The 21,821-nt window shown below is 45.5% G+C and overlaps 1 protein-coding gene across 1 annotated transcript in view; it reads left to right on the forward strand.

The window, feature by feature from the left end:
• Positions 1-21,821, forward strand: part of tmem266 (transmembrane protein 266) — a 195,419-nt gene that overhangs the window by 143,888 nt on the left and 29,710 nt on the right. The window contains exons 7-8 of the mRNA XM_073025524.1: positions 4,916-5,054; positions 19,815-19,930. Of these exons, the coding sequence (XP_072881625.1) occupies positions 4,916-5,054; positions 19,815-19,930 (255 nt within the window). The remainder of the gene's footprint in view (positions 1-4,915; positions 5,055-19,814; positions 19,931-21,821) is intronic.

Genomic DNA, 21,821 nt, shown 5'->3' on the forward strand with positions numbered 1-21,821 from the left:
TGGCCACGCACCACACTACCCTGAACCATGGGGGAGGGAAATGCAGAGAACTGCTGTGCGCTCCTCCATGTGAAGGTCTGTCCAGATCAAATCCCTGCAGACGGCGACCCTGTACCTCCGTGAGGTAGGGCAAGACCAGGATCAATGCTATTTTTTGATGCAGTTTGTAGCATTATGAAAGGACACTGGGCTCGCCTTTCTCTGAGCACTTGAAAATGGTGTCAATGTCCCAGCGGAAACAACTGCAGTCTTGTTAGCAATCCCTGCAGTAAGTGCCCCCAGTTTTTCCTGTGTTGAATGTTGCTAGTAGGTTGGACCCATTTATGCCATCTTGTGCTGATAAGGGAGGAAGTGTGTGGTGCGTGTATCTGATGTCATTAGGACACGACTGACATCAGCATCAGACACACTGGGGTGAACTGGCCAGGGCATTTTTTCCAGGGGATGCATTTTAATCGGGAAATTATGACTACTACAATTTACATTGTGGGCACTGGAGTAGGCGGCAACACTTGCTGACTGCCCCCAGCACATTCTATGTGTTGGTTGTGAACACAAGCAACACATTTCACTGGATGTTTCAATGTACATGTGATAAATAAATGAACAGGACTCTCAGTCTAAATTTATCCAAAGTAATGTCGCTGTAGTGTGCAACGTGCTAATGGTAAGCAGCTACTGATGGGCTCCATTTCACAATTAGGGCGGTTTCCATGTCCTCAAACACGTTCTCTCAGCATAAATAGTACGAGATGCAAACACGCACACTCACTTCAAAACTCAAAGCATTGAGGGCACACATTCACAAAACTGACACACTCACCCGTAGAAACACAGTCACTCACACTTAAATGCAGACTTGCATGAGTACACTCTAGGATACAAGTGGGTGTGCAAGCACACGGGCAAGGATCTACACACCAGGATGTGCAGGTGTGAGTGTGCACAGTGGTTCAAATCCATAAACTCTCCCAGGCAAACAGGTACATGGGGACTCACTGACACAGATATGCACATACACACGTGCATGTACACACTTGTGTACAGATGTGCACACTAAGATACACAGGCACATTCAGATGCATGAAAATCACACGTATAAAGCATCTCCAACAGGAAAAATCCACCCCAAGTCAAGGGGGGATGGTAGTGTGATCACTCGAGTCGGATATGATGTTATCCTAAGGGGCTGTCTATTGGTGAGTCTTCCGGTGGTTGTGGAGACCAATCCAGGATCACCACGGAACTTAATCCAGGATGTCAGGCCAGATTCCCTTAAAGGAGAATGACTGTGTGTGCCTTTGTTTAACACGGAGAGGCTGATGCATGGGCAGCCAACGCAGAGTATTTGACAGGTTAGGGTCCAGAGGCTATGGAATGCAGGACAACTGGGGACCTTTCAGGGCTGCTGTGATGTGTCAACATTTTTGCCAGCTCCATCACTGAGGTCTCGGATGGATCGCTGTTTGCCTGGAACCTCCCACTTGGCCTTACCACCATGGGTGACCCTACCAGGAGCTAAGCTCCAGACAGCATCATTCTCAGGGTCTCAGGAACTCGCATGCCTCTCCACTCCAACAATGTCCAACAACAGTTTAGACCATAAGACGTAGGAACAGAATTAAGCCATTTGGTCCTTCGAGTCTGCTCCGCCATTCCATCATGGCTGATTTATTAACCCCCTCCACCCTATTCCCCTGCCTCTTCATATAACCTTAGATGCCCTTAGCAATCAAGAACTATCAAACTCCATGTGAAATATACCCAACGACCTGGCCTCCACAGCTGTCTGTGGCAGAAAATTCCACAGATTCACCACTCTCTAGTTAAATAACTTCCTCCTCATTTCTGTTCTAAAGGAACATCCTTGTATTCTGTGTCTGTGCCCTCTGGCCCTAGACTCTCCCACTTTAGGAAACATCTTTTCCACATCTGCTCTATCTAGGCTTTCAATATTCAATAGGCTTCAATGAGATCCCCCCTATTCTAGCGCCCCAGAGCTATCAACTCGCCTTATACATTAACCCATTCACTCCCGGGGTCATTCTCATGAACCTCCTCTGGACCCTCTCCAATGCCAGCACATAGTTTCTTAGACAAGTGGCCCAGAACTGCTCACGGTACTCCAGTGCAGCCTGACCAATGTCTTATAAAGCCTTAGCATTGCAACTTTGGTTTTATATTCGAGTCTTCTCATAATGAACGCTAACATTGCAGTTGCCTTCCTTACCACGGACTCAACCCGCAAGTTAACTTTTAGGAAAGGGCCAGCAATGCATTTCCAAGTCAGGATGGAGGGGAGCCAGCAGGCGGTGGTGTTGCCTTGTGTCTACTGCAAGTTCAAAAGTTGGAAGCAGACATTTGGAAAGGCAGATAAGAGCTATGCCCCATTGAACTGTGCAGCATTTTAGCTAAAGCTTTCACCTGCATTGATATGATGTCAATATAAAACATCTTGAATTACATAGGTCAAGAAAAATCAAAATCAGAATCAGGCTTAATATCACCAGCGTAGGTCAGGAAATTTGTTAACTTTGTGGCAGCAGCACAATGCAGTACATGATTATTGAGAGAAAAAGAAACCATTAATTACAGTAAGTATATATATATATATAAAATAGTTAAATAAATAGTGCAAAAAATAGAAATAAAGAAATAGTGAGGCAGTGTTCATGGGTTTAATGTCCATTCAGAAATTGGATGGCAGAGGGGAAGAAGCTGTTCCTGAATTGTTGAGTGTGTACCTTCAGGCTTCTGTACCTCCTGCCTGATGCTGGCAATGAGAAGAGCGCATGTCCTGGATTATGGGAATCCTTAATGATGACCACCACTTTTCTGAAGCATTGCTCCTTGAAGACATCTCAGATACTACAGAGGCTGGTACCCATGATGGCACTGACTAATTTTACAACTCTCTACAGCTTACTTCAATCTGTACAGTAGTCCCCTCCCATACCAGATGGTGATGCAACCAGTTAGAATGATCTCCACACTACATCTTTAGAAATTTGCGAGTGCTCTTGATGACACCAAATCTCTTCAAACTCCTAATGAAATATAGCCACTATCTTGCCTTCTTTATAACTGCATCAATATGTGGGTCCAGGTTATGTCCTCTGAGATCTTGACACCCAGGAACTTGAAGTTGCTCACTCTCTCCACTTCTGATCCCTCTATGAGGACTGGTATGTTTTCCTTCATCTTACCCTTTCTCAGGGAAACTTCCTTGTGTCATACGGGGAGGCATGGGGAACAGACCCAAATGCAAGACAGACACTGAAGTACTAGGGACAGGACTGGACTAGAGTTAGGGACAGGAACACAGACTTGGGCTAGGAAAGCAGGACCAAGATGAAGAACTGGGAACTAGGAGCCTGGGCTTGGGCTCCAAGCCAGAGACTGGACAAGGACCCAGAACCTGGGTCTTGACTCGAGCTCAGACCCCAGAACTAGGCAAGGACATGACAAGGCTTGGGTTCTTCAAGGCTTTCTTGGGCAAGACAAGGTGCTCCTTCTTAGAGCACAGGGCCAGGCCCCTTCCTTGGATACCAGGCCAGGATGACTGCCAAGGTAACTGTTAGGGATTCAGATGGAGAGGGGAAGAGAACAGTTCCACCTCAGGGTAACAGCCTGGCTTACCTAACAGAGACAAGGACAGGAAGGACAGGAAGAAACAGATCCAACCATAGGGTAACAGCAAGGACAGCCTGACTTACCCCACAGAGGCAAGGACAAGAAGGGAGCTCAGTCTGGGGTGGCTCCAAGTCTCAGGGCAGCCAGCAACCTTGGCTGGCCCCGGAAACGGCTGAATTCATATCTAGCTCAGAGTGGCAGACAGCCACTCAGGTGGCCCCAGAAACGGCCGAATTCATACCATGATGACTACTCCAACTACAGACAACGAGGATCCATGAAACGATGGTCCTCCAACCAGGCCTAGAGATCACACAGGGCTGCTCTAACCTTCCACCAGCAGGTTACTCTGACAAGACAAACCAGCCTCCACACTCAACCCCAGGGCCACTTATATTCCCAGCCTCGACGAGCATCAGGTGCCTATGATTAAGCCCAACTGAAATAAGGGACAGCCGGAAGACCCGGAGTTCAGGGCCCATGGACCGGACCGTGAACCGGAATACAGATTTAACAGACAGGACCATGACACCTTGAGTTATACAGCAGCACAGCAATTAGTGTAATTAATTACATTGCTAGTGATAGGGGGTCAATTCCCACTGCTGTGTGTAAGAAGTTCTCCCCGTGATCCTGTGGGTTTCCTCTGGGTGCTCCAGTTCCCTCCCACATTGCAAAAGACATACATATTAGGGTCATGGGCATTCTACACTGGTGCCAGAAGTACAGGGCCCTCAGACTGTGCTGGTCATTGACGCAAACGACACATTTCGCTGTATGTTTCGACGTACATGTGGCAAATAAAGCTAATCTTTAAAGGACTTTAAGTCTTTAACTGAAAAGGCACCTGGAGTTGGGAGCTAAACCACTGTAGGGAACCGTGCATCCACGGTGAACCTTATCGGATCAATTGCAAGCACGTGGCAAGTGTGCGTGCACAAGTGTGCATGTGGCCAGTTGATAGCACGGTGAATCAATTGGGTCTTCTATGTGTGGAAGACCCTTCTCTAATGCATACATTTTTGTCTCGGTGGGCCCAGCTCATTGTTCCCGCGCTGTAAGTTGCCCAGCATATACCACGGCGTAACATGACTCATTAAAAACATTAAATCCTGCTACTCCATTGTCATTCTTCCTCCTTGCGTTGGTAACACACGAGAAGGAAGTACGGAGTACTGTACTCCGTTGGTACAGAGTGCAGTGTTCATTCACTCGTCTGGTGACTGCTGCCTCCCACATCTGTTTGATGAACCACGGTCACAGTAACAATTGTATGTTGCAGGTGTTTGACGGTGCTGTGATCGTCCTGTCCTTGGCGCCCATGGTGGCTTCGACGGTGGCAAATGGACCCAGCAGCCCGTGGGACGCCATCAGCCTGATCATCACCCTTCGCATATGGAAGGTCAAGCGCATCATTGACGGTGAGTGGCGGCCATCGCGCTCAGCGCTTCGAGGCTGGATTGCCGGCGAGCCTTGCTCCTCCCCTGACGGCTGGGATTAGTCTTTGCTAGGTTTCAAGAGAGTGCATTTGTATAGCACCTTTCACCACCTCAGGACCCGCGACCTGGTTGGATTCCCACTGCTACCCGTAGGGAACTCGTATATTCTTTCTGTGACTGCACGGGCTTCTTCCCGCTTCTCCTGTCTCTTCCCACATTCCAAAGAAGTACAGTACAGGTTGGTAGGTTAATTGACCTCATGTTTGTAATTGGGAGGCGTTGGGTCAGAAAGGCCTATTACTGTGCTGTATCTCTAAATAAAAATAATAAATCTGGCTGTTTATTTCCTGTAGAGCAGTACAGGACAGTACAGACCCTTTGGATTAAAGGAAATGCTTAATTCCAATTTATCCACCTAATTGTGCCCTGGGTGTGACATGATATCAATATGCTGTCAATCGTGATAACTGATCAGCATCAAACATGTTGCCAGGAAAATCTCCCAGAGGGAGAGATGTCCCAGGCATTCAAAATAACTCATTCAAACCCCAAACATGTCACATCTCAAACTATTCTTACACTCTTTCCTGAATAATATTTTCCATTTAACATTAGGGTGTTTGGTCTGATACAAAGAACTGACAGAGCGTTGGTCCCTCAAACCTGGTCCAACATCAGAGCTGAACCTTTGCCTTATTCATTTTCACACCTGGTCCCATTTTCCCTGATCCCCCAACTGTTTAAGTATCCATCCTTGAATACATTCAGAGGCAGGGTATCCACTGCCCTCTAGGGTGGAGAATTCCAAAGTCTTGCAACGCACTGATTGGAAACTTATCTTCTCCACACAAAGGCGAGGAAAATCTGGATTTCTCTCCCATAAAGGCTGTGTGGAGTTGATGTTGATACTGAGATAGCTAGATAGTGTTTGGTTGCTACAAGAGATCAAGATGGCAGAACTGAATTGATAGGTTCAAGAGTAAAAGTTTCAGAGGAGGAGGTTTTTTCATCCAGAGGGACTCAGGAAGCCACTTAAGCATTTAAATGGGATTTACTAGTGTCCACCCATTTTAATTCCACTGGCCATTCCCATTCCAACATGTCAGTCTATGGCCTTCTTTACTGCCACAATGGGGCCACTATCAGCTTGGAGGAACAACACATCATATTTCCTCTGGATTGCCTTGAACCTGATGACACAAACATTGATTTCTGTAACTTCAGGTAATTTCTTACCACCCCCAACTCCCCTTCCCTCTTTTTCCATCTCTCTTCTGTCCCCCCATTTGCCCCTTCTCTTTCCGCCTGCCTATCACCTCTCTCTAGTTTCCCCCTTCCCTTTCTCCCAGAACTCATTGCTTTTTCCTATCAGATTCTTTCTTCTCTAGACCTTTACTTCTTCCATCTATCACCTCCCATGCTTCCTACTCCATCCGCCCCTCCCCACGCACTACCAACCCCCCCCTCACTGGTTTCACCAGCTTGTACTCCTGTCGTCCCACCTTCTTATTCGGGCTTCATTTCCCTACCTCTCCAGTCCTGATGAAGGGTCTCAGCCCAAAATGTCAACTGTTTATTCCTCACCATAGATGCTGCCTGACCTGCTGAGTTCCTCCAGCATTTTGCGCGTGTTCCTCATTTAAGAAGTACCTCAATAACCATTTGAATCACCAATACACAGAAGACCTGGTAAGTGGGATTAGTCATAGACTCACACAGCAGGAAGCAAGCCCTTCGGCCCACCTGGTGCATGCCAACCACAGTCCCCAACTAGGCTGTGTTGGGCCGATATCCCTCTAAACCTTTCCCATCCATATACCTGCCCAAGTCAGAATCATAATCAGGTTTAATATCACTAGCATATGTCATGAAATTTGTCTTTGCAGCAGCAGTACAATGCAATACATAATATTAGAAAAAACTGTGAATTACAGTATATATACAAGGGGTGATTGATAAGTTCATCTTCATAGAAGGAGATGAGTTATACAGCTCTCATTACATGTACATACAGGTCAACTCTTTGAGTGATTATGCAGAAAGTTTGAAGTTAATAACTCATCTCCTTCTACATTAGGCCACAAACTTATCAATCACCCTGATGAGTTATTAACTTTCTGCATAATCACTCAAAGAGTTGAATTGCATGTGCATGTAACGAGAGCTGTATAACTCATTTCCTTCAACCCTAGACCACAAACTTATCAATCACTCTGTGTGTGTGTGTGTGGGGGGGGGGGAGTGTTGTGGGTAGGCAGTATCTATGGAAAAGAGAATAGTTGACATTTCAGGCTGAGACCCTTCATCAGGACTGGAGAAAAAAAGATGAGGATTCAGAGTTAGAAGGTGGGGGAAGGGGAGGAACACAAGGTGATAAGTGAAACTGGGAGGGGGAGTGGTGAAGTAAAGAGCTGGGAAGTTGATTGGTGAAAAAGATACAGGGCTGGAGAAGGGGGAATCTGATAGGAGAGGAGAGAAGGCCATGGAAGGAATGTCTATTCAGAAATCAGATGGCAGAGGGGAAGAAGCTGTTCCTGAATCATTGAGTGTGTGCCTTCAGGCTTCTGTACCTCCTTCCTCATGGTAACAGTGAGAACAAGGCATGCCCTGGGTGATGGGGGTCCTTAATGATGAATGCTGCCTTTTTGAGGCATTGCTCCTTGAAGATGTCTTGGATACTATGGAGGCTAGAGCCCATGGTGGAGCTGACTAGGTTTAGCACATTTAAAAGTACTTTTAAATGTATCTGCCTCAACCTCTGGCAGCTCATTCCATACATGGACCACCCTCTGAGTGAAAAGTTTGCCCTTTGGGTTACTATTAAATTTCTTACTTCTCACCTTAAACCCATGGCCTTCAGTGTAGATAAGGACCAGAGGTTAGCAGGGTCATGGGCCACAGCAGCTCTATCCATGCTGTACAACACTGTTACTCTGTTCCTGAGCGCCTTGTGCTCCTACCGAGTGAGAACAGGTTGACGTTAAACTGTGACGGAATTGTCCCACTCAGTGACAGCTTAATTGACAAATCAAACGCTCCCTTGCGAGCACACACCCTCACCACAGTTGCCTAACATATCTTCCTTGCCAGAATGCTAATATTAGCCCTGATACAAAAATAGCCTGCGGCTGTTTCATTCTGCAAGTTAAAAACTAGCCCCAGAGTTGAACAAATACAGAAAGTGCAATAATGCCAAGGTGCACAGGCTGAAGTCACAGTTATTTAGTTCCAATTAAGTGACAGATTTACGATGGAGGGGGAATCACAGGACTGTGTGTTTCTGGAATTGATAAATCAAATTGACAAAAGCATGCAGAGTTTTTCATTTCATTTACAAAATACTGGAGGAACTTGGCAGGTCAGGCAGCATCTGTGGAAATCTGTCGACATATCAGGCCAAGACCCTTCATCATTTCCGTTGATGCTGCCTGACCTACATTGAGCCTTGAAGTGGATGGGCTTCAGCAGCAGAAGACACTAACATACACTCAGTGGCCACTTTATTAGATACCAAATGAGGCTACTGAGTGTAGGTCACCATATGCTACCCCAAAATGAAGGGGCAGGCTTGAGAAACCACCTGACTTCTACTTGACATTCATGTGGTGTAGTCGTTGTTGCTCTTTATTAAGTTATGTAGTCGTACGTTGGTTGTCAGTCCTTAGGGCTGTCAGTCCAGAGGTCACTTCGGGTGCTACAGAAACGCAACCCTGCTTCCTTTTCGTTAAGCCTCCACAATCTTGCCAGACTGATAGACAAGCAAGAAATGGCATCTTATCGTGATCAGCCTTGTCCAAAAATAGACCCCTTTTAATCCCCATGATTGCATTAATGCAGATTAGTCTGCATTCCCATTGTAGTCTCTTCCCAAACAGTTCATCAGCTGAACTGGTATTTATGTGTTGTCAGCTAATCAGCATTGGACCTGTTACCTGTTCATTAGCAGCGAGTGGAATATCATTGACATTTACTTCGCTGTTTATGTCTAGTTTAAGAATTAATCAATTTAGATGACAAATTCAAATTCTTATTTTTAAAGGCTAGCATCAAATTGAACAATCAGCCATTAAGGAGAATCTCTTTGTGTAGAGGATTGTGTAGGTGTAAGTATATGAAAGCAAATCAGTGATCCCTTTGGAGGGATTTTTTAAGTACTGGCTATTATTGTAGAGAGGATGCAGAAAGGTCATTCATCCCCCTCGAGATTGTTCCACCGTTTAACGGGAATTGCTGGACCACTTTGTCAAGCACCTCCTCTCCATCTGCCAAAAATGATATTTCCTAGTTGCCAACCAATCTAATTCCTATCCCTATTCCAGTTCCGACATGTAGGTCCATGGCCTCCTCTTGTGCCAAGATGAGGCCAATCTCAGGGTAGAGGGGCAACACCTTATATTCCATCTGGTAGCCACCAACCTGATGAAGGGTCTCAGCCCAAAACATCAACCAGTTATTAATTTCCATAGATGCTGCCTGACCTGCTGAGTTCCTCCGGCATTTTGTGTGTGTTGCTTAAGAGAACTGATCTGCTTCCGACCTCTGACTTATGACCTCTCACTTCTGACTTCTGCCTTAGTTTGAACATCTTCCCTATCCCCGGTGTACAAAAATCTGTGAAATACATTTCTAAAAATTTCAGGTGATGATACATATTTCAAAGCTTTCTGGAGGGGCAAATCCCAGAGCTCAGGAATGGCATGGTAGTGTGGTGGTTAGTGCAGTTGCTTTACAGTGCCAGTGATCATGGTTCGATTCTTGCCGCTGTCTGTAAGGAGTTTGTACGGTCTTCCCGTGGCCACCTGGGTTTCCCCCGGGTGCTCCTACATTTCAAAGATGCATGGGTTAGGGTTAGAGAATTGCTGGCAAGCTGCGTTGATGCCAGAACCATGGCGACACCCGCAGGCACTGAGCACCATCCTCAGAATGTATTGGTCATTGATGCAAAGCGACACATTTCACTGTATGTTTCTGTATATTGATGTGCATTTGACAAATAAAGCTCATCTTTATAATCTCTCCTTTAGAGTAAAGAAGTCATCTCCAACTTTAAGACTAAGTGTTTCAATTGAACTCGTACCCGCCACTTCTACTGGCAGCACATTCCACACGTGCACCCACTAGCTGACTGAAATAATTTCCCCTCGGTTGCCTCTTTAAATACTTCACCTTTCACCCTTAACCTATGACTTCTAGTCCTAGTCTCACCCAACCTGAGGGAAAAAGACCTGCGTGCATTCAGCTAGTCTACACCCCTCATAGTTTTGTATACCTCTATAAGATCTCTCCTCATTATCCTACACTCCAGGGAAAAAAGTCCTACCCAATTCCACCTTTCCCTATAACTCCGGTCCTTAAGTTCAGGCATCATCCTTGGAAATTTTCTCTGTACTCTTTCAAGCTTATTGACGTCTTTCTTGTTGGTAGTTGACCAGAACTGCCCTCAATACACCAAATTAGGCCTCACCAACATTTTGTACGACTTCAACATTACATCCCAGCTCCTGATCTATAAGTTGTAACTGCCTACCTTGCCCTCGCCTTCAATTTGCTCAGCAACAGTGATTTAGGGAGCATCTGTCCTTCAGTACAACCATGCCAACCACGGTGCCCACGGAGTTAGTTGCATTTGCCCAGCTTTGACACATATCCCTCTGAAACCCACCTATCCATCCGTCATCTGAATGTTGCTATTGTACCCGCCTCAGTACTTCTTTGGGCAGCTCATTCCACATGCATACCTCCTTTTGCGTGAAGACCAGAACATATAGGAACAGAATTAGGCCATTTGGCCCATCGAGTCTGCTCCGCCATTTCACCATGGCTGATTCATTTTTCCCCTCAGCCCCAATCTCCTGCTTCTTCCCTGTATCCCATCATGCCCTAACTAATCAAGAATCTATCAATCTCTGCCTTAAATATACCCAATGACTTGGCCTTCACAGCTGCCTGTGGCAATGAATTCCATAAATTCACCAATCACTGGCTAAAGAAATTCCTCCTCATCTCCATTCTAAAAGGATGCCCCTCTATTAGGAGGTTGTGTCCTCTGCTCTTAGACTCCCTCACCACAGGAAACATCCTCTCCATATCCACCTCATCGAGGTGTTTAAACATTCGATAGGTTTCAAAGACCTCACCTCTCATTCTTCTGAATTCCAGCGAGTAGAGGTCCAGAGCCATCCAGCACTCCTCATACGACGAGCCTTTCACCTCTCACCTTAAATCCATGCCCTCTAGTGTTTTAGATCCCCTTCCCTGGGAAAAAGTTCTGTGCGCTCATCTTGTCTATGCTCTGCATAATTTTATAATGTCACCCTCTTAATTTCCTACATCACAAGGCACAAAGTCCTAGCCTGCCCAACCACTCCCTGTACTTCAAGCCCTCAAGTCTTGGCAGCATCCCCGTAAACCTTCCATGCACTCTTCACAATTTGACCATGTCTTTCCTATAACAGGGTGGCCAAAGCGGTATGCAATACTGTAAGTGTGGACTCAGTATCATCTTGTAGAACAGTAAGATGACATCCCAAGTCCTGTACCCAGTGCCCAGACTGATGAAGGCCAGTGTGCCGAATGCCTTTTTCACTGCCCTGTCTCGCAGTCTCATTCCCAAATTCTGGGAAAATGGGAATTGGGAATGAGTGAATTCTAATCACAGTTATTGACATCAGGAGAAATGGGTCCGCTCACATAATCTATTACACTATAGCCAACTCCAGGATATTCCAAGCAAACTTTCTTTATCAACAGAATGAAGATAGGAGACGGGGCAGGCAATGTGGACACAGTAAACTCCCACAACCAGTAAATAATAATCTTCCATCATCCATACATTAACTGGATACAAAGCAGCCATAATATTACATTTAATTTGTTTTATTCTTCCATTCCACATTTGGCTTTGGTAATTAGTATAATTAACAAGGAAACATAATCTAAACATTAAAGGCAATCCTTCTAACCCCTCCTTGTATACCTATCTGTATGGGCTTGGGTATCCTGCCCAGTACTGAGCAAATGATAGCCCATAACTTCATTCAATAAATTGCACTTTCGGCTCAGTTTATAGCACGCGTAGGAACAGACCCTTCAGCCCACAGTGTTGTACTGAACTAATAAAGCTAATCCCTTCTCAGAATCAGCATCAGGTTTACATCGCTGATATACACACGGTGGCCACTTTATCGGGTACAGGTCCCCTCCTGGTCTCCTCCTGTCGTAGCCCATCCACTTCAAGGTTCGACGTGTTGTGCGTTCAGAAATGCTCTTCTGAACACCACTGTTGTAACGCGTGATTATTTGATTTACTGTCACCTTCCTGTCAGCTTGAACCGCTCTGGATACTCATTTCTGACCTCTCTCATTAACAAGTTGTTTTCACCCACAGAGTTGCCGCTCACTGTATTTTTTTTTGTTTTGGATCACTCGCTTTAAACTCTAGAGACTGTAGTGTGTGAAAATCCCAGGAGATCAGCAGTTTCTGCTATACTCAAACCACCCCGTCTGGCACCAACACGGTCAAAGTCATTTAGATCACATTTCTTCCCTGGAATTCACTGGAATTTAGAAGACTGAGGGGGGATCTTATTGAAATGTATAAAATTCTAAAGGGATTGGACAGGCTAGATGCAGGAAGATTGTTTCCAATGTTGGGGAAGTCTAGAACGAGGGGTCACAGTTTAAGGATAAAGGACACAGAGAGTGGTGAACCTGTGGAATTCTCTGCCACAGGAAACAGTTGAGGCCGGTTCATTGACTATATTTAAGAGGAAGTTAGATATGGCCCTTGTGGCTAAAGGGATCAGGGGGGTATGGAGAGAAAGCAGGTACAGGGTTCTGAGTTGGATGATCAGCCATGATCATACTGAATGGCGGTGCAGGCTCGAAGGGCTGAATGACCTACTCCTGCACCTATTTTCTATGTTTCTATGTTTTCCCCATTCTGATGTTTGGTCTGAACAACAACTGGACCTCTTGACCATGACTTCATGCTTTTATGTATTGAGTTGCTGCCACATGATTGGCTGATTAGATATTTGCATTAGTGTGCAGATGGACCTAATATGTTGGCCTCTGAGTATATGTCATGAAATTTGTTGTTTTGTGATGCAGTGCAAGTACCGTACTAAAGGTCAAGGGGTTAGAGTGAAAGGTGGAACCTGAGGGGCAACTTCTTCACTCAGAGGGTATGAGGGTGGAACGAGTGGCCAGCAAAAGTGCTGGATACAGGTTCAATTGTAACAGTTTAGAGAAGTTTGGATAGGTATGTGGATAGGAGGGGTGTGGGGGCTATAGTCTAGGTGCATGTAGATGGGACTCGCAGGCAGGAACTAGGTGGGCTAAGGGTCTAATTCTGTGCTCTATGACTCTATAAGAATTACTATAAGTTACAAAATAAATAGAGTGCAAAAGATGAATAACAAAGAGGTGTTCATGGTTTGGGGGGGCCACACGATGTGCTTGCCCCTCAGTTTTCAGCACATTCGCGTGCCTAAGAGCCTTTAGAATGTCTCTGTCACATTTGCTTCCACCACTAATCCAGGAAGAGCAACTCAGGCACCCATCACTCTCGGTGTTAAAAAGAAACATCGTACATCTCCTTTGAATTTACTCCCTCTCACATTAAATGCAAACAATCTATAGATAAGAAATATCCAAATAATCTAATTAAGATGTTCCATGTTAAGACGTTTAACATAATTAATATGTTAAGATGTCCCTGTTACAAGCACTCAAGTCAATATTAAATTAGATTGGATGAATAATGTCCAAAGGCAAGACTGGAAAGAGCAGGCAGACGACTGCCAGTTCTGTAGAGCTTTTAACGTTCCTAGGGGCTTCACAGGCAAACTGCTGATGAGATTTCTGTGGCACAAGCTGCTTCCTCTTTAACCATGTTAGTGAGCAGCTCCAGGAAGGTCTGATTTCCCAGAACTGAACAAATAACTTGGATATTTCACAGTCAACCACTTTGTTACGGGTCCTGATAGGGTAAGGATGGGAGATTCACTACCCTAGAAGATGTTACTGAGACTAATCGGTTTCGGTACTTTAAACTTGCAGATTATTGTGTTCAGTTCTGGTCATCTCATTATGGGTTGGATGTGGAAGCTTTCAAGAGGGTGCAGAGGAGATGTACCAGGATGTTGCCTGGATTAGAGAGCATGTTGTATAAGGATAGATTGAGCAAGCTAGGGCTTTTCTCTTTGGAGTGAAGGAGAATGAGAGGTGACTTGATTGAGGTATACTAGGTGATAAGAGGCATAGGCAGCATGGCTCTTTTTTGTCGTAGGGTCTGGAGACTCCTTGTATGCCTCAATGACCCAGGGAGTGATGTTGGCTGGAGTCGGGGGCTTTTGGTAGGGTCACCCATGCCAAACAGGTCAAAGGGCAGAGGCCAGACTAAGAGTGGTCCACCAGTCCTCCAGGTTTGGGGCTTTGGCTCAGGGTTAACATCCCTGACTCTTCAAAAAAACAGGAACAGCAATGAAGAATCCTTCTGCATCTGAGTTCGATGGTTGTCCTAAGCTGCAGTCCAGGACTTGCATGACCGCCAGTGAAGGAAGCCCTGAACAGTGCCAGAGATCATTGCAGCCCTAAATGCCAGTGGCATGACAGGCAGAAGCAATCTTTCACCAGGGTGGAGCTAATAGGAGGGGGCATAATTTTAAGGCGATTGGAGGAAAGTACGGGGGTGATATAAGAGATAGCTTTTTAACCCACTGAGTAGTGGGTGCATAGAATGCACTGCCAGGGTTAGTGGTAGAGGCAGACACATTAGGGACATTTAAGAGATTCTGCGATAGGTATACAATTAGAGGGCTATACTGGAGGGAAGTGTTAGATTGATCTTGGAATGAGTTAAAAGGACGACACGACATCGTGGGCTGAAGGGACTGACTGTGCAGTACTGTTCTATTTTATTATAGATATATAGGTACTGATGTTCTATATTATTAACTGAATTTAACTTCTACAGCTGTGGTGGGATTTGAATGCAGGTCTTTAGACTATTAGACTGGACTTTAAAGTCGTTCATCCATTGGACCTCCTGTTGGCTTAAATTCAGGGAGGGAGGCGATGTTGGAGAATCTACAAAGAAGCAAAGGTGGCTTGGCCATCTGCATCTGGTTATAGTGGATGGAAATTGTTAATTACTGGGTGTAATTAATTATTAATTATCCTGGGCAGCAAAGGAACTCTGTGTCCAAATCCATTCCGATGTTTTTTTCTGGTAAGATTTTCTTACTCCTTGTATTGGCACTCCCTCTAGAGGCAGAAGCCTTGAGTGACAACTGCAGTTTTTAAACAGATCAAAGCAAATAGCAAATTGCACGCTTTTGGTTTTCCTTTTCCCCACATTTGAAACTGACAATGGTGCAACGGACAAGGGCATCTCAATATTGAAAGTAAATGCACACAAAATTCTGGGGGCACTCAGCAGGTCAGGCAGCAACTGTGGAGAGGAATAAACTGTCAAATTCCTGGGCCAAGACCCTTCATCTTTGGAGGGGAATAAACAGTGGACATTTCGGGCCTAGGTGCTTCATGACGAAATCTCAGCCCAAAAAGACAACTGTTTGTTCCCCTCCATAGATGCTGCCTGACCTACTGAGTTTCTCCAGCATTTTGTGTGTGTTACTCAGGACATCCCGAGTCTGCAGAATCACTCACGTTAATATTGCAAGCCTCTTAATTGTGCCACCAGATCTCCCCATAATTATTGCAGGGGAATAAATAGCCAACGTTTCAGGCCAAGACCTTTCATTATTCCTGAGGAAGGGTCTTGGTCCAAAAAGACAACTGTTTATTCCCCTCCATAGATGCTGCCTGACTTGCTGAGTTACTCCAGCATTTTGTGTGTGTTGCTTAAGATTTACAGAATCCGCAGAATCTCTTGTGTTTCCCATAATCGTCTCCACTCTGGGAGTGTCGCAAAGACACAAGAGACTACAGATGCAGGATATCTGGAACAACGCACACAAAATGCTGCAAGGAAAGACCACAGCCCGAATCGTTTATTTCCCTTCACGGGTGCTGCCTGACCTGCTGATTTTCTCCAGAATTTTGTGCACATTGACCCAGGGTATTGCTTCCAATCCCAACTATCCCAATTTGAGTAGCTGATGAAGCTCCCTGAGGGGATGAGGGACTTCACTCACAGGGCCACGGGGGAGAATATGAACATGTACTTCTTGTCTCACAGGGGAGTGAGGAGTGATTACCTCTTGGAATTCTCCACACCACAGACTTGTAGAGGCTGGATCCCTGGGCATATTTGAAGAGGAGGCTGAACTCCTATGTGAAAGATCAGGGAATTGAGAGTAGTGGTGAACTCGCGTGGCATAGATGGTCCTATTGGAAAAATGGGTTAGGGTTGAGGATCCAAGCCACCTACTTCTGCTCCAATTGGCATATGTTCTTATTCTGGAATTATTTTTATCACATGTACCAAGATACAATAAAAAGCTTTCGTTTGCATGCCAGATCATTCTGTACACAATTATATTGACATTTTTAAACTGTTGTTTAAAATCTTATTATTTTTATTGAGATACAGCATGGAATAGGCCCTTCCAGCCCTTCGAGCTGCGGCACCCAGCAACCTCCTGACCAAACCCTAACCTAATCGCGGGACAATTTACAATGACCATCTACCAACCAGTACCTTGGACTGTGAGAAGAAACCAGACCACCTGGAGGGAAACCGTTCTCCACGGTCACAGGGAGAACGTACAAATTCCTTACAGGCAGCAGCAGGAATTGAAACGGGGTTGCCTGTTCTGTAAAGCGTTGTGCTAACCACTACGCTACTGTGCCGCCCTAAGCTGAGAAAGTGAATAAAGAACTCAGAATATAGTGTTATAGTTAGAGAGATTATGCTGTGCAGGTAGACAAATAAAGTGTAAGTGTGTGAGCATTTAAAATCATCATACAAGTGTTTAAAACAGAATGTAAAGTGCAGAGTCTCAATTATAGAAAAAGTGAAGTGCAGGTATACAAATCAGTGTGACTATGTAAACATTTAAAGATTCAAGATCTTGCAGTACACGAGTGTAAAGGAGAACAAATGATTTGCAGCATTAAAAATACACAGTAAACATAAGGAACACAATAAAAACAAAACAAAATGATAAATATCATTATAAAAGCAATCATATAAAACACGACGTACAAGTAAATGTTGTACGCATGGGCTGTATGCACAGAGTGTCGTCAGGTGCTGGTGGGTTAAGATCATTATGGAAGCATCTAAAGCAAAATGTAGAATATAAACACAGGGAAATCCGCGGATGCTTGGAGTCCACAGCAACAGGCCGCAAAAGGCTGAAGAAACTCAGCAGGTCAGCAGAATCTATGGAAGTTAAGAAACCATATAACCATATAACAATTACAGCACGGAAACAGGCCATCTCGGCCCTTCTAGTCCGTGCTGAACGCTTACTCTCACCTAGTCCCACTGACCTGCACTCATAACCCATAACACTCCATTCCTTTCCTGTCCATATACCTATCCAATTTTGCTTTAAATGACAATACCAAACCTGCCTCTACCACTTCTACTGGAAGCTCATTCCACACAGCTACCACTCTCTGAGTAAAGAAATTCCCCCTCATTTTACTCTTAAACTTTTGCCCCCTAACTCTCAACTCATGTCCTCTTGTTTGAATCTCCCCTACTCTCAATGGAAACAACCTATTCACGTCAACTCTATCTATCCCCCTCATAATTTTAAATACCGCTATCAAGTCCCCCCTCAACCTTCTACACTCCAAAGAATAAAGACCTAACTTGTTCAATCTTTCCCAGTAACTTAGGTGCTGAAACCCAGGTAACATTCTAGTAAATCTTCTCTGTACTCTCTCTATTTTGTCGATATCTTTCCTATAATTCGGTGACCAGAACTGTACACAATACTCCAAATTCAGCCTTACCAATGCCTTGTACAATTTTAACATTATATCCCAACTCCTATACTCAATGCTCTGATTTATAAAGGCCAACATACCAAAAGCTTTCTTCACCACCCTATCCACATGAGATTCCACCTTCAGGGAACTATGTACCATTATTTCTAGATTTGATGCTTCTGGCCGAGACCCTTCTTCAGGACTGGAAAGGAAGGGGGGAGATGCCAGAAGGTAGAATCTGGTGTTCCATTTACAGAGGAAGTGTGGTGCAAATAGACAATAAGGTGCAGACAAATGGAGTGCACATATAGAAGCATTTGAAATCATTGTAACCTACAATGCAGCACAGTAACAGGCCCAACCAGCCCACACTGTCCAGTTACACCCATGTGACCAATTAACCTACTAACCCGTACGGCTTTGGAATGTGGGAGGAAACCGGGGCACCCGGAGAGCGTACAGACTTCTTGTAGACTGCGGCAGTAATTGATCGCGGGTCGCTGGCGCTGTGATAGTGTTGCGCTATCGTGCCACCCAGTTGCATCCAGCTGTAGTAAGTAAAAAGAGTAAAGAGTTCCCATTAGCTGGAAATGTTAGCCACTTAGCAAAAGAACCAAAGAGACAGAAGGGAAAGCTCTCACACAGTGTTGGGAGAAGTTTCCACTGTGGCCTTCTATAGGAGTTGAATCGGTGTTTTAGGTTACTATACTTAACCGCACACCCCCACCCCATCTATTACTCCCATCACTGCACTGTAAACACTTTAAACCAATGTTTACATTGTAAATACAAGCTGGCATTTATGTATTTGTACACATTTTATTCATATCTGTACTTTAACCTCTATTTTTATTTAATCATTATTCTTTATGATTGTTGAATATTGTTGTTTTTGTTACATGTGGTGCCCTGACCAACACACCACAGCAAATTCCTAATTTATGTAAATCTATATGGCAAGTAAACTTGACCTTTGATTTTAAACACACCGTATTAGACGCAGGTGGACAGAAGTATGCATCTTTAATACACTTAATGATAATTGTAGGCTTAAGAAAAGTTATGAGGGATTGAACAAGGACAAGATGCCGTTGCAAAATGGTGCTGAGCCAAATAACCTCTTTCTGTGCTGTAAGTTCTCTAATTCAACGCCGGCCGTGAGAGAAGAGGAGCTGGTCTGAGACTTTATAAATCATTGGTCAAACAGCGCCTGGAGTATTGTGAGCAATTTTGGGCCCCGTAACGCAGAAAGGGTGCGCTGACATTGGAGAGGGTCCAGAGGAGGTTCAGGTGCCAGGAATGAGGAACGTTTGAAGCATCTGGGCCTGTAATTTCTGGAGCTTAGGAGAATGAGAGGGAATCTCATTGAAATCTAGCGAATATTGGAAGGTCTGGATAGGGTGGATGTGGAGAGGATGTTTCCTATGGTGGGGGAATCTACGACCAGAGGGCACAGCCTCAGAATAGAAGGAAATCCCTTTAGAACAGAGGTGATGAGGAATTTCATTAGCCAGAGGGTAGTGAATCTGTGAAATTCATTGCCGTGGACGCTGCAGAGGCAAGTCATTAGGCATATTTAAAACAGAGATTGATAGGTTCTTGATTAGTAAGAGTGTCAAAGGTTAAGGAGAGAAAGCAGAAGAATAGGGTTGAGGGGGATAAGAAATCAGCCACGATGGAATGACAGAACAGACTTGATGGGCTGAATGACCTAATTCAGCTCATATGTCTTACAGTCCCTGGTGGAGAGGTGCAGTGCGCAGTTCCACTCTCCCGCCCAGGCGACCCAGTCGCGATAAGCTCCCAACTCTCTCCCTTCTGATCTTCCAGCGTACGTTCTGCCGGTGAAGGTGGAGATGGAGATGGTGGTGCAGCAGTACGAGAAGGCCAAGCAGGTCCGCGAAGAGCAGCTCGAGCGACTGACGCAGATCTGTCAGGAGCAGGCGGTGAGTCGGGCGGGGAGAGTAAGTACCGGCAACCCTGCCACGGCTACAAACTCCCAGGCATCGTCCAGCTGCAGATTAAAGATTAGCGTTACTTGTCACGTGTACCGTACATGGAAACACTGAGCAGTGCCCATTGCATCAACGACCAACACAGTCTGGGAGCTGCCCGCTAGTGTCTCCACACTTCCAGCACCAACATAACTCACTAACCCTAACCTGAATGTCTTTACAATGTGGGCACCCAGAGGAAACCCACACGGTCACAGGGAAAACACACAAACTCCTTACAGACGGTGGCAGAACATAGAACGTTACAACAATTTCAGGCCCTTCGGCCCACAATGTTGTACTGACATTTCAATTAATTCCAAGAGCAATCAAACCTTTCCCTCCTACATACCGTTACTCTCCATTTCCCTGTCCTCTTTGTGCCCATCTCGGAGTTTCTTGAATGTTCCTAATGTACCTGCCTCTACCACCACCCCTGGCAGGGTGCTCCATGCACCCACCGCTCTCAGTGAAACATAAAACCTACCTCTGACCCCCTCCTATCGGCGATGAGCTGAACCCCAATCACTGGCGCTGCGAAGCGTTACGCTATCCTTGAATTCCGTGAAGCGTCATCTCGGCTGTAACGCAGGAAATCAGTGGGCAGCAACCTCCCCCAAACAGAGAGGAGACTACAACCAGGATAACTATTGTAGGGATGGCTGGGGGAGTTGGGGAAAATACCAAGGAGAGGTCACCCGCCCCATCTCCAAACTCTCAGCGGCAGCCTAAAACAACAGATGGGGCTATGGTTTGACACCTCGCCCGAAAGGCACGCACTGCTGTGCAGGCTGCACCCCCTCCCTCCTCGAGTCAATCTGGACTCTCTGCTCAAGCCTCGGGGGGGGTGGGAGGTGGAGCCACAGCCTCCTCCTGGCTCGAGGGTGACTGCTTGACTCCTTCACGTTTGGAACTGTGGGGGCGGAGGAAGGATTTTGCAGGTTTCAGTGCCCAGGAAAGGCTTAATAAACACAGCCCTGTCGTGGAGTAAACGCACGAGATTCTGCAGATGCTAGAAATCTTGAACAGCGCCCAGAAAGTGCTGGAGGAACTCAGCAAGTCAGGCAACATCTATGGAGGGGAATGAAGAGCCGACAACCCTTCATCGGGGCTGGAAAGGAAGGGGGAAGAAACTGGAAGGTGGGGCTGGAGGGGGGAATACAAGCTGGCAGGTGATAGGTGAGGGGGAAGGCAGGTGGCTGGGTGGTGAATCCACAGGTGGCTGTGCAGACCAAATCACTGAGTGTATTTAAAAACATAGAACATAAGAAATAGGAGCAGGAGTAGGCCATCCGGCCCATCGAGCCTGCCCCACCATTCAGTAAGATCATGGTTGATCTGTCCGTAAACTCAGTTCTATCTACCTGCCTTTTCTCCATAACCCTTAATTCCCTTACTAAAAACCTATCTAACTGTTTCTTAAATATATTTAGTGAAGAAGCCTCAACTGCTTCCCTGGGCAGAGAATTCCACAGATTCACCTCTCTCTGGGAAAAACAGTTTCTCTTCATCTCCGTCCTAAATCTTCTCCCCTGAATCTTGAGGCAATGTCCCCTAGTTCTAGTCCCACCTACCAATAGAAACAACTTTCCTACTTCTATCTTACCTATCCCTTTCAAAATTTTGTATGTTTCTATAAGATCCCCTCTCATTCTTCTGAACTCCAGAGAGTATAGTCCCAGGCGACTCAATCTCTCCTCATAGGTTAACCCCTTCATCCCTGGAATCAACCTGTGAACCTCCTCTGCACCGCCTCCAAAGCCAGTATATCCTTCCTCAAGTATGGAGACCAGAACTGCACGCAGTACTCCAGGTATTTAAAGTGCTGGAGGAACTCAGCAGG

The sequence above is a fragment of the Hemitrygon akajei genome, chromosome 21, assembly GCF_048418815.1.
Source record: "Hemitrygon akajei chromosome 21, sHemAka1.3, whole genome shotgun sequence".
NCBI lineage: Eukaryota > Metazoa > Chordata > Chondrichthyes > Myliobatiformes > Dasyatidae > Hemitrygon > Hemitrygon akajei.